The sequence below is a fragment of the Otolemur garnettii genome, unplaced genomic scaffold, assembly GCF_000181295.1.
Source record: "Otolemur garnettii isolate 467f Iridium unplaced genomic scaffold, OtoGar3 scaffold00099, whole genome shotgun sequence".
Classification (NCBI taxonomy): domain Eukaryota; kingdom Metazoa; phylum Chordata; class Mammalia; order Primates; family Galagidae; genus Otolemur; species Otolemur garnettii.
The window spans coordinates 125,004-137,757 of record NW_003852494.1 but is presented as its reverse complement, the minus strand read 5'-3'; the positions used below and the strand labels follow the sequence as shown (position 1 = coordinate 137,757).

General features: G+C 48.4%; 1 protein-coding gene across 1 annotated transcript in view; it reads left to right on the top strand.

Annotated features, from left to right (window-relative positions):
- The window catches only part of ALDH2 (aldehyde dehydrogenase 2 family (mitochondrial)), a 33,863-nt gene that overhangs the window by 16,533 nt on the left and 4,576 nt on the right, over nucleotides 1–12,754 (top strand). Inside the window, exons 5-10 of the mRNA XM_003795983.3 lie at nucleotides 2,798–2,909; nucleotides 3,678–3,806; nucleotides 4,165–4,278; nucleotides 6,489–6,591; nucleotides 7,319–7,503; nucleotides 11,952–12,116. Coding sequence (XP_003796031.1) covers nucleotides 2,798–2,909; nucleotides 3,678–3,806; nucleotides 4,165–4,278; nucleotides 6,489–6,591; nucleotides 7,319–7,503; nucleotides 11,952–12,116 — 808 coding nt within the window. The remainder of the gene's footprint in view (nucleotides 1–2,797; nucleotides 2,910–3,677; nucleotides 3,807–4,164; nucleotides 4,279–6,488; nucleotides 6,592–7,318; nucleotides 7,504–11,951; nucleotides 12,117–12,754) is intronic.

Here is a 12,754-nt window from a genome sequence, read left to right as displayed (position 1 = left end):
CAGAAGAACATTCTCCAGCTCCATCCATGTGAACATGAAGGATGTAAAGTCTCCATCCTTCTTAATGGCTGCATAGTATTCCATGGTGTACATGTCTCCAATTTCGTTGCTGCTTTTGGCTATTTGAGTCTTGTCTGTTTCTTAGACTAGCTAAAAGTTTGTCAAGTTTGTTAACATTTTAAAGATCCAAACGTTTGGTTATGTTGATTCTCTCTGTTGTTTTTCTATTCTCTATTTTGTCTATCTCTGCTGTAGTCTATTATTTCCTTCCTTTTGCTAGCTTTGGGTTTAGTTTAATCATAAACATTTTAATGATGTTTTATTGGACATGGTTCTCCGTAGGGTATAGGTAACAAAAACTGACTCAGCTCAATGTAGGCAATACAAAGAGTCAGGAAACCTTGAATTCAAAAGGCTAATGGGTCTCACTCACTCTTGCTTCATTCCTTTCTCAGCTGCACGTGGCCTCTTTGATGTCTTACCTTTGTGTTGGGACCAGACTATCTATCTTGCTTCTGTACTCATGATTTCTGCCAGATTAAACTGCAACCTCTTAGTCCTAATGCCAAAATTCCTGGGGGAGGGACCCTGAGTGGTTGCCCTTGAGTCTGAGTGGCTGTGGTCATGGTGGACAGATCATTGTGTAAACAACCATTGCTCCACTGTGAGGTGTGGACAGAGATGGTAGGGAGGAAGCAGTGCCAGGAAAGAGGAGGGATTGGACAGAAAAACAGCAGTTATCCTTCCCAAAGGACAGTGGGCAATGTCCAGACAGTTTGGGTATTCTCAACCGCAGGGGAGGGGTGCTGCTGGCATCTAGTGGGTGAAGGGCCAGGATGCTGCTAAACATCCTATGGTGCACAGAACAGCCCCGGCACTGAAGAATTTTCCAGCTCCAAACATCAGAGTCTAAGTAACCTATTTTACAGGGATGCTCTAGAGAAAGCAGCCTGGTGAATTTTAGGCAAAGCTTTCCTGAGTTTTAGCAGTTCGACCTTTGTGCTGATGAAATGACTATTCTGAGGCAGGCAGAACACATGTGATACATGTGTTTATAGAGAGCTGAGAGGAAGGAGCAGCAATGTCTGGGCTTACAGATTGGCAACTCCCAGGCTAACTTCTCTGCAAGGTCACAAACCTGTGTTGAAGGCCAGGCACAGTGGCTCACGCCTATAATCTTAGTACTCTGGGAAGCTGAAGTGGGTGGATTTCTTGAGCTCAGGAGTTGGAGACCAGCCTGAGCAAGAGTGAGACCCCTATCTCTAAAACAATAGCTGGGCATTGTGGCAGGCACCTGTAGTCTCAGCTACTTGGGAGGCTGAGGCAAGAAAATCGCCTGAGCCTAAGAGTGTGAGGTTGCTGTGAACTGAGCAACTGAGGCACTCTACTAGGGGCAAGAAAGTGAGACTCTGCCTTAAAACAAAGCAAAACAAACCCGTGTTCAAACCCAATCACTTTCAGTCCCAGGCTAACCCTGCCAAACACCACTCATTTCAAAAATCTTTTACCCCCTATACTTCACTGTTTCTTCATCTTCATTTTATTTTTGCTTTCCTGAACATGTAACCATTATAAACTATAAATACACAACTATCCCGCCCCCCACCCCCCAGCTCTGGTTCACTGTGCTTTTCTGTCACTGTGTCCCTGTGTGTCTAGATTATGAGCTTCACAAAGTATAGGGGCCAATAGGTGGTTTCTGTTTGTCTGGGATCGACCATTCTTGGAATAGAGCCCTGCACACAGAAGGTGCTGACTGTTGCATGGGGCCACACTTTCCCACCAGGTTTGATGCATAGTTCTGGGCTTGTACAACTGTTACATTTTAATGAAACTGGATGTTTATTAAAAGTAATGATTTGTGGGTCAGGCCCAGTGGCTCATACCTGTAATCTCAGCACTTTGGGAGGCTGAGGTAGATCATTTGAAGCCAGGAACTTTCTTTTTGTTTATTTGTAAATACAGAATCTTATTCTTTGGCACTGAATAGCGTGCCAAGGCATCATCATAGCTTACAGCAACCTCAAACTCAGGCTTAGGCAATCCTTTTGTCTCAGCCTTCTGAGCAGCTGGGACTACAGGTGCCTGCCGAGACACCTGGCTAGTTTTTCTGTTTTTTTAGTAGAGACTCAGCTTTTGCTCAGGCTGGTCTCAAACTCCTGAGCTCAAGTGATCCACCTGCCTTGACCTCCCAGAGTGCTAGGATTATAGGCAGGAGCCACTGCACTTGGCCTGAAGCCAAGAATTTAAGACTAGTCTAGGCAACATATCAAGACTCTGTCTCTAAATAGAATAATAATAAATATCTGAGGATGGTAGCACATGCTTGTAGTCCTAGCTGTGCAGGAGACTGAGTGGGAGGATCCTTTTGCCCAGGACTTAGAGGTTATAGTGAACTATGATTAGGACATTGTACTTTAGGCCAGTGACAGTGAGTATCTATTTAAAAAAAAAAAAAAAAGATTCTTGGGCATTAGCCACAGAGAGCCAAATTGAGTAGGTTGGAAATGGACTCAATAGAAAGGTCCATTCAAATGGACCTTGAATTTGGTGGCTTTTTTTTTTTTTTTTACAATCACCCTAGGTGATTCTGAAGAGGTTAGCTACCTGGAGTGGATAACTCTCACCCTAGAGGTCATTTAGGTCTTTCTGGGAATAAGTCAAAAGCAAAGGCAGTTATCAGAAAGACCCAACTGGACCAGTTTGAGTTTACTATCTATGCCAGGATTTGCAGCGGTCCCTGAGAGTCACTAATTAAAGCGTGGACTTTTTTTTTTCTCTCTCTCTTTTGTTAAAGGTATTATGCTGGCTGGGCAGATAAGTACCATGGGAAAACCATTCCCATTGATGGGGACTTCTTCAGCTACACCCGCCATGAACCTGTGGGGGTATGTGGGCAGATCATTCCGGTGAGTGTCAGCCTTTCCTGAGCTTCTTCAAGACAGCTGTGAGATTCAGTAGTCTTGTCCAGGTTTCTTGCAAAGGTGGAGGTTCTAGGGGTGGCTCAGGTGGTGGTTGAGCAGATGGGCTCAGACAAAGCCAGCTTCAGTGCACGTCTGAGCCTTGCTGCTGGTGGACTCTGCGACCTTGGGCAAGTCACTTATCCCTCTAAGCCTTAGAGTCCCCATCTGAAGAGTGGAAATGAATATAGTGTCTATCTTAGGGAGATAATGATTAGGGCTTAGCACAGTGCCTTGTACTGAAAAGCACTAATAAACATGAATTATCACCCACCACCTCCTTGTCCATCTGCCTTAGACCTACAATCAGGTTGTAGGGGACACATGGGGTCCAGAGAACTTGCTGCTACTTCTACTCTTGGAGGATAGCACTTTTTGTTACCCAGTGTATGTAGCTCTCAGAGGAAGGCTTGGATCTTGGGGGTGGCTTTTATTTATTGCAATGTTTGGGCAGCACCTGTGGCTCAGTGAGTAGGGTGCCGGCCCCATATACCAAGGGTGGAGGGTTCAAACCCAGCTCTGGCCAAACTGCAACAAAAAAATAGCCAGGCATTGTAGTGGGCACCTATAGTCCCAGCTACTCAGGAGGCTGAGGCAAGAGAATCGCCTAAGCCCAAGGAGTTGGAGGTTGCTGTGAGTTGTGACGCCATAGCACTCTACTGAGGGTTTATAAGTGAAACTCTGTCTCAAAAAAAAAAAAAAAAATTATTATTGCAGTGGAACTTCCCACTCCTGATGCAAGCCTGGAAACTGGGCCCAGCCCTGGCGACTGGAAATGTGGTTGTGATGAAGGTAGCTGAGCAGACGCCCCTCACTGCCCTTTATGTGGCCAACTTGATCAAGGAGGTGCGTAGCTTGTTCTAGCCTTGACCTCTAAATGCCCTTGTTTAGGTTTGCTCTAAAGGAGTTCCAAGGAAAGGACTCCACATCACCATACATAAACCAAGGTCATTGCAGCATCCCCTACAAAAAGTGAAAATGACTATTCTAAGTGACAGCTCTGGACAGAGGGGAAAAGCCACAGGAACCCCAGGGAACAGGCTCCTTGTCCATTCCATTGAGAATTAGAGCCCCATGAAACCACCTCTGCTTATGTGTTGTCCGACAAACCGTCTTAGCCTCTCTGGAAATGGGTGTGTTCCATTGTTAAGGCCCTTTGGAGCAGGATGGTGACTCCTAGTGTTCCCTGGCTGTTTGCTCACAGGCTGGCTTTCCCCCCGGCGTGGTCAATATTGTTCCTGGATTTGGCCCCACAGCTGGGGCTGCCCTCGCGTCCCACGAGGATGTCGACAAAGTGGCATTCACGGGTTCCACCGAGGTAAGGTGTCCCTGGGTCCTTGAGCTTTTGGTGTGTTTGGCTCAAGTTCCTCCTATCCTCAAAGGACTTATATTCTGGAGAGTCCTGGCTGTGGTGTGGAGGGTCTCTGCCCTGAGGTCGAAGACGTGCCTCTGTTTAGCTCTAGGGAAGGCCAGGTTGAGCCCTTTGTGCTTTGCTTGTCACACTTGTGCTGAGGAGAGGGCCCAGCATCCCATGTAGAATAATAAGGAGGCTGAGACTGACTAAAGCCCAGAGCTGACCACTTGCCTCATATCAAAGCACTGTGAGCACGCCAGGCTCTTTGACTGGCACTGCCATTGCGGTTAAAAACTGGGCGCTCGGCTCGGCGCCTATAGCTCAACCGGCTAAGGCACCAGCCACATACACCTAAGGTGGCGGGTTCGAATCTCCAGCCTGGACCCGCCAAACAACAATGACGGTTGCAACCAAAAAATAGCTGGGCGTTGTGGCGGGCGCCTGTGGTCCCAGCTACTTGGGAGGCGGAGGCAGGAGACTCGCTTGAGCCCAGGAGTTGGAGGTTGCTGTGAGCTGTAATGCCACGGCACTCTACCCAGGGGGACAGCTTGAGGTTCTGTCTCAAAAAAAAAAAAAAAACTGGGCGCTTTGGAAAGATAGGAGTTCAAATCTTGGCCTTGCCATTATAACATGACTGATTCATGAATGTCTTTGAGACTCTGTTCGTTGTTTTTTTTTTTTTGAGACAGAGCCTCAAGCTGTCCCCCTGGGTAGAGTGCCGTGGCATTACAGCTCACAGCAACCTCCAACTCCTGGGCTCAAGCGAGTCTCCTGCCTCCGCCTCCCAAGTAGCTGGGACCACAGGCGCCCGCCACAACGCCCGGCTATTTTTTGGTTGCAGCCGTCATTGTTGTTTGGCGGGTCCGGGCTGGGGATTCGAACCCGCCACCTTAGGTGTACGTGGCTGGCGCCTTAGCCGGTTGAGCTATAGGCGCCGAGCCTGTTCGTGTTTTTTAAAATGAGGACGGCAATATCTGAGTGGTAGAGACAGTGTGGGTAGGGCAGTGGGGAAGACAATGGACTCTGGAGTCAAACTCACTGAGCAGAGCTTACTAGCTGGGCGACCTTGGGCAGGTCATGTAAGCTTCTGAAGCCTCCATTTCCCTACCTGTAAAGTGGGGGTAGTAACTATATCCATCTCACAGGGTGAGTGAAGGGGAGATAGAGCTTCTAGTACTTAGCCCAGAGTAAGTGCTAAAAGAGAGTGAGTGACTGGCTGAGGGTCTAGTTCTGCTGCTGTGAGACAGACAAAGTAAAGTATCTGGCGAACCTTAAACATAACCTTCTGGAAAACATAGACAGAATTCCTTTGAAAGAAGTAAACTTTTTCCTCTCCCAGTCAGCATGTAACTTCTGAGAAGGAACCCCAAATAGTGTAATGAGTGTGAGCTTCAAACTAACGTACCTGCCATAAAGACACCTTCAGACATTGGATCTGCACACAGGGACAACAGCACTGGGGAGGGCAGAGGAGTGGCCGGGATAACTCGGTCAGGTTCTGTGCTTAGTCACTGCCTAACTTAATGCTGAGAGGTGATGATGAGAATCTGACCGAGGGGCCAGTTTCCTCGTGGAGATACATGTGTTCATCCAGCAAAGAAGCACAGGGAGGCTTTGTGCCAGGCTGTGGGAAGCCCCAAAAGTGAGACAGAGTGAGAAGCACCCTGTCATCCCCTCATGGAGCATGGTGTGTTCGGGGACAACATTCCAGACAACATGAGGAGAAGGCTGGATAGTAGATCTGAACTGGTGCTGGAATCAACTGCCCCAGTGTGGATTCATAGTTCACATTTACCAGCTGTGTGACTTTGGGCAAGCGACTTGACTACTCTGAGCCTCAGCCTTCATGTTTGTAAACCATGGAGAAGAGTTACCTGCACCTCCTGATCATTACAAGGATAGAATTTTAATATAGAGCATTTAGCACAGTGCCCGGCATGTGGGCAGTGCTCAGTGCGCACAAGTGAACAGCAATGACTGTTCATATTGCTGTGATCATTGTCATCCCAGAAGCTCAGGGCTAGGGCAGCTCACTGAACATCTATCTTTGGTGGACTTTCCAGGTCTCCTGTAATCCGGGTATTTGCCCAAGTTATAGAGTCCTCTGCTCTGGGTCTGTTTATAGTATTTGCCCTCCCTTTGCTGTGAACTGGTCTTTGTTTCTGTTCCTGTAGATCGGCCGCGTAATCCAGGTTGCTGCAGGGAGCAGCAACCTCAAGAGAGTGACCCTAGAACTGGGTGGCAAGAGCCCCAATATCATCATGTCTGATGCTGATAGTAAGTGTTGGGCTGGAGGAGGCATGGCGTCTGAGGTGGCCACTGGTGATCCCACTTGCTCTCATCGTCCTCAGCACCCAGTAGCATCGGTTTCTGCCCATTGGGCCGCAAGACGATGACAAGACTCCAGCATGGTCTGGCTTCAGTCTGTCCTCCACCTTCTCTCTGGGGGATCCTTGGGGTGCAGCCTACATCCTCCAGCCACACTACACCCCTGCCTTCTGACTGGACCACCCTGCCATCATCACGTCCTTTTTCTTGGTCTACTGGGGACTCCCAGGCTGCCCCTCCTTGCTCTTTGTCTATCTCCCCAGCCAGTCTCCAGGCTCTGGCACTAACGGGCATCAACCCTGATGGCGGTGAGAACAGACTACATGGGCAGATGGCCACTGGGGCCAAGGTCCCCTCTTCTCCTTTTTTTTTTTTTTTTTTTTTGAGACAGAGTCTCACTGTCACCCTTGGTAGAGTGCTATGGCATCACGGCTCACAGCAGCCTCAAACTCTTGGGCTTAAGCGATTCTCTTGCCTCACCCTCCCAAGTAGCTGGGAATACAGGCTCCCGCTACAACACCCGGCTATTTTTTTTGTCGTTTGACAGGCCCAGGCTGGTTCCAACCTGCCAACCCCAGTGTATGTGGCTGGCGCCCTAGCTGCTGAACTACAGGTGCCAAGAGAAGGTCCCCCTCTTCTCACTATCACCTTTCTGTTCCCTGTCCCTTCCCCTCAGTGGACTGGGCTGTGGAGCAGGCCCACTTCGCCTTGTTCTTCAACCAGGGCCAGTGCTGTTGTGCTGGCTCCCGGACCTTTGTGCAGGAGGACGTTTACGATGAGTTTGTGGAGCGCAGCGTCGCCCGGGCCAAGTCTCGGGTAGTTGGGAATCCCTTCGACAGCAGGACGGAACAGGGGCCACAGGTGAGCCGGGCAACTGCAGGGTCGTCTGGGTGTCCTTGGCCAACATGAGAAGCAGAAAGGGCCTCAGGTCTTGGAGTCTTAGCTCTGCCACTTCATGGCTAGGTGCCCTTGGAAAGCCAGTTCTCTCTCTGAGTCTCCATTTCCCTGTCCCTGAGACCTGCCCTGCCTCTTTCACAGGGTGGCTGCAAGTGGAAGCACTTTATATTCTCTTTCATTTTTTTTATCTATTTATTTTAAAGACAGAGTCTCACTTTATTGCCCTCGGTAGAGTGCCGTGGCATCACAGCTCACAGCAACCTCCAGCTCCTGGGCTTAGGCCATTCTCTTGCCTCAGCCTCCCGAGTAGTGGGACCACAGGGGCCCACTGCAACACCCAGCTATTTTTTTGTTGCAGTTTGGCTGGGCTGGGTTTGAACCCACCACCCTCAGTATATGGGGCTGGTGCCCTACCCACTGAGCCACAGGTGCCCCCCTTTTTTTTTTTTTTTTTTTTTTTAATTTTTTTATTTTATTTTTTTTTTGAGATAGAGCCTCAAGCTGTCCCCCTGGGCAGAGTGCCGTGGCATTACAGCTCACAGCAACCTCCAACTCCTGGGCTCAAGCGAGTTTCCTGCCTCCGCCTCCCAGGTAGCTGGGACCACAGGCGCCCGCCACAACGCCCGGCTATTTTTTGGTTGCAGCCGTCATTGTTGTTTGGCAGGTCCGGGCTGGGGATTCGAACCTGCCACCTTAGGTGTACGTGGCTGGCGCCTTAGCCGGTTGAGCTATAGGCGCCGAGTCTTTTATTTTTTAATAACATAAACATATGTTCATTTTAATCAATAAAATACTATCAGTAGTAATTGTAATAAAAGTAAATCACACCTATAATCCCAGCACTCTGGGAGGGCGAGGTGGATGGATTGCTTGAGCTCAGGAGTTAGAGACCACCCTGACTCAGAGTGAGACCCTGTCTCTAAAAAAAGAAATAGCCAGCTTGGCTCCTGTGGCTCAAGCAGCTAAGACGCCAGCCGTATACACCTGAACTGGTAGGCTCAGATCCAGCCCAGGTCACCAAACAATGACAGCTGCAACCAAAAAATAACCGGGCGTTGTGGCAGGCGCCTGTAGTCCCAGCTACTTGAAAGGCGGAGGCAGGAGAATCGCTCGAGCCAAGAAGTTGGAGGTTGCTATGAGCCTTGATGCCAAGGCACTCTACCCAGGTTGACAGCTTGAGGCTCTGTCTCAAAAAAAGAAATAGTTAGGTGTTGTGGTGGGCACCTGTATTCCCAGCTACTAGGGAGCCTGAGCCAAGTGGTTTGGTTAAGCCCCGGAGTTTCAGGTTGCTATGAGCTATGACACCATGACACTCTACTAAGGGCAATAAAGTGAGACTCTGTCTCAAAAAAACAAAAAAGAAAGAAAAGAAAAGAAAATCCAGTCCCCACCACCACCACCTCCAATGACTTGGGTCCATATTCCTGTGCTTTCCTGGCTCACTCCTTGCAGAAGCTGCACTGGTCCTTCCAGCCACACCCTCCCATGGGCCAAGGGGTCACAGAGTCAGGGATGTACCTGCTCCGGCCCTGGCTGCCCTTTCTGGATGTTATTCTGGGTGCTGCTCCCAGAATTGCCCAATGAGGTGGCCCTGAGCCCACTGGCAGGGCCCCACCCTCTTAAGGGTGCTCTGTGCTGCTGTGTCCACTCCCCAGGCTTTGGTGCTGGCCAGGGCCCCATTTTCCTCAATTTTTAGAGTAGTTTTAGGCTTATAGAACACAAGCTGAAGGCACAGGAAGTGCCCACGTACTCCTTTGCACCTCCCTCCTCTCCCAGTTTCCCTTCTATTAACATTTTGCCTTCTCACAGTACATTTATGAGTATGGTATTTGTGAGTACAAATGAGCCACTATTCATACATTGTTATTAACGACAGTCTAGAATTTACATTAGGGGTTGCTCTTCCCATTCTGCATTCAGAGATTTGACAGAGGTGTAATGATGTGTACCTGCCATTCCAGTGTTGCCGAGAACAGTTTTCCTGCCCCAAATCCCTGTCCCTTTACCCGTCCCTTTCTCTCACCCACCCACAGCCCTGGCAACCACTGATGTTTTTATTGTCTCCATAGCTTTGCCTTTTCCAGAATGTTCCAGAGCTGGAGTCGTACAGTATGTAGCCTTTTCCACTTGATTTTTTTCACTTAGCAGTATGTGTTCAAGGTTCCTCCATGCCTTTTCCTGACTTGGTAGCTTTCTCTTGATGCCCTGCATTCCACTGTGTGGCTATACCACAGTTCATTTATGCCTTCACCCGCTAAAGGATGCCTTGGTGTTCCCAAGCTTTGGGAGTCGTGAAGAAAGCCCTGTAAACCAGGGGAGGCAGAGCCAGTACATGTGGGGATGGAGGCCATGGAGTTGCTTTGAGATGCAGGATGGAGCCAGAGGCGCTAGGGGCAGGGATGGGCATGGGCTGCCTCTCCCCACACCACCCACTTTCTGGACAGAGGGAAGTTAGGGAATTGGATCGAAATTCACACTAGACTCCTGGGTTGTTGTAAAGGTGGGAGGAGAGGATGTACCTAAGTTTGTCAGTTTGACTACTTGTCAATCTCTAATCCTGTGGCCCCCATTTAGACTCTTGCCCTGGGGAGGATTTGCCTTTTTCTGTAGCTAGAGGGAGACCCTGCTGACACCCGGGTTTGTGTGTGTCCCCAAGGTGGCAGAAACTTGGACTGTTCTGCTTCTCTCCAATGGGACAAGCCTGAACTCCTGCCCACTGTCACAGGAGCAAGAGATAATGTGGTCCTGAACCTCAGCAGGGGAGCCACGGGGGCTCCCTCACTGGGACAGGGTTTTGTGTCCAGCATCTCTCGAATCTTAACAGCTTTACTGAGATATAATTCACATTCTATTTTAAAGTGGACAATTCACTGGTTTTTAATATATCCAGAAAGTTTTGCAGCCATCACCACTAATTCCAGAACATTTTTGTCACCCTTCAAAAAGTCCTATATCAGGCCAGGTGTGGTGGCTCACACCTATAATCGTAGCACTCTGGGAGACCAGGCGGGTAGACTGCTTGAGTAGCTCAGGAGTTCAAGACCAACCTGAGCAAGAGCAAGATCCCTGTCTCTAAAAAAAAAAAAAAAAAAATAGCTGGGTATTGTGGTGGGCGCCTACAGTCCCAGCTACTCGAGGGGCTAAGGCAAGAGAAGTACTTGAACCCAGGAGTTTGAGGTTGCTGTGAGCTGTGCTGCCACAGCACTCAAGGGCAACAAAGTGAGACTGTCTCAAAAGAAAAAAAAAAAAGTTCTGTGTCCTTAGCAGTCACTCCCCATTCCTCCCTGCCAAGCCCCTGGCAACCACCAACCTAAGTTCTGCCTGTGAATCTGCCTGTTCTGAATGTTTTACACAAATGCTACCATTCACTACTTAGTCCTTTGTGACTGGCTGCTTCCACTTAGCTTAATGTTTACAAGGCTATCCATGTTGTAGCAAGAATGTATCAGAACTTAAGTTTTTATGGCTGAGTAATAGTCCATTGCGTGGCTATATCACATTTTGATTTTCCATTTATGTGTTGAGGGACACTTGGGTTGTTTCCACCTTTTAGCTATTGTGAATAGAACCTCTAGAAACTTCTACATCTCTTTTTCTTTCTTATTTCTCTTTCTGGTTATTTAATTATTAAGGTAATAGAAACTGGTGTGAAAATTTTAATAAGGAAATGTTTAAACAAAAAAATTAAGACTTTCTTGCTTCTCTTTATTCTCCATAAATAACTGCATGCACAAGGTTATGCTGTTGTATATTTTCACAAAAATAGGAGTAGATGGTGCGTATTGTTCTCCAGACTTTCCCCTTTTTTGCAGGATGTCTTGGCCTGTCTTTCTGTGTCAGTTCACGGATCTGTTAGCGATGACATGATATATAGATGTACGATAAAGGTTTTAGCCAGCCTTTACGGATTCATGCGTATAACTGTTTTCATATTTTTCTTTAATGAAATGCCCCCCTTAGTGAATATGCTTGTTCATTCAGTACTCTATCTGCACATGTAGAAAAAATTCTCAGAAGTAAAATAGCTGGGCCAGAGGTAGGAGCATATGCTTTTTGACTGATTCCAGGAAACCACTTGCTGTGGGAGCTGTCCTGGCATCCATTCCTTCTGCCAGTGTAGGTAACATCCCCTCAACATTAGTCTTTTCTTCCTGTTTTATATTTTTGCTGATCTCATAGTTGAAACATAAAAATGGATCTGACATGTATTTCCTTGCCAGCTGATGAGGCTGAACCTTTTTTGTTTGTTTTGTTTGTTTATTTGGTGGCCTTGTGTCTTGCCTCTTCCCACTTTGCTTATTCATGACCTTGGCCCAACTCCCAGCTGTGTCATTGCCTATGCGATTCAAAGCCTGATGCCTAGAAGGGTCTGAACCCAGCCGCGCTGTAACTCTGAGCTCCTTTTCCCACAGGTGGATGAGACTCAGTTTAAGAAGATCCTTGGCTATATCAATTCTGGGAAGCAGGAGGGAGCAAAGCTGCTGTGTGGTGGGGGGCCTGCTGCTGATCGTGGCTATTATATCCAGCCCACTGTGTTTGGAGATGTGAAAGACGGGATGACCATTGCCAAGGAAGAGGTCAGCACTGGGGCCGGCACTCCCGGGATGGGTTGTGGGGTTGAAGAGAGGTAGACAGTTCGGTCTGGCATCTTGACTCCATGACCTAGCTGCTAGCTTTGGGCTAGTTCTTGGCTCTGTGCCTAGAACAGGTTATTTGCAGTTTGCACCTGATTTTGTCATTCTCCTCTTCAGCCTATATGGCTACCCACTGTCTGGGAGATTAGCTAAATCTCCCAGCAGAGCCTGCAGGCCCTTGTGTTCTGGCCCTGAGAGCAATGAGTCTAGGAAGGACTTGCCTTCCTACACGCAGTACTTGCATTAGACCAAAGGGCTGTCTCCCCACAAAATGAGAAGGCTTTAATGTTCCCCCTCAGCGCTCGCTGTGAATGCAGGACAGCAGTTTTAATTCATTTCACAAATACGCAGTAAATGCCTACTGTGTGCTGGGCTCCCTGCAGACCCTGGAGTTCTGGGGGCATCCAGGGTGTGTTCTCTGCCCTCAGGGAGTTTAGAACCACTTCTCCATCCCCACCTGTATGAAGCCCTGAGCAACCCCGTGCAAGGTGCCATTTCCTTTTATGTATATGTAAGACAGTCTAGCAGAGTCTTTCCTTTCCCCATCATGACTACTTGGATGCATTTCTTTTTTTTTTTTT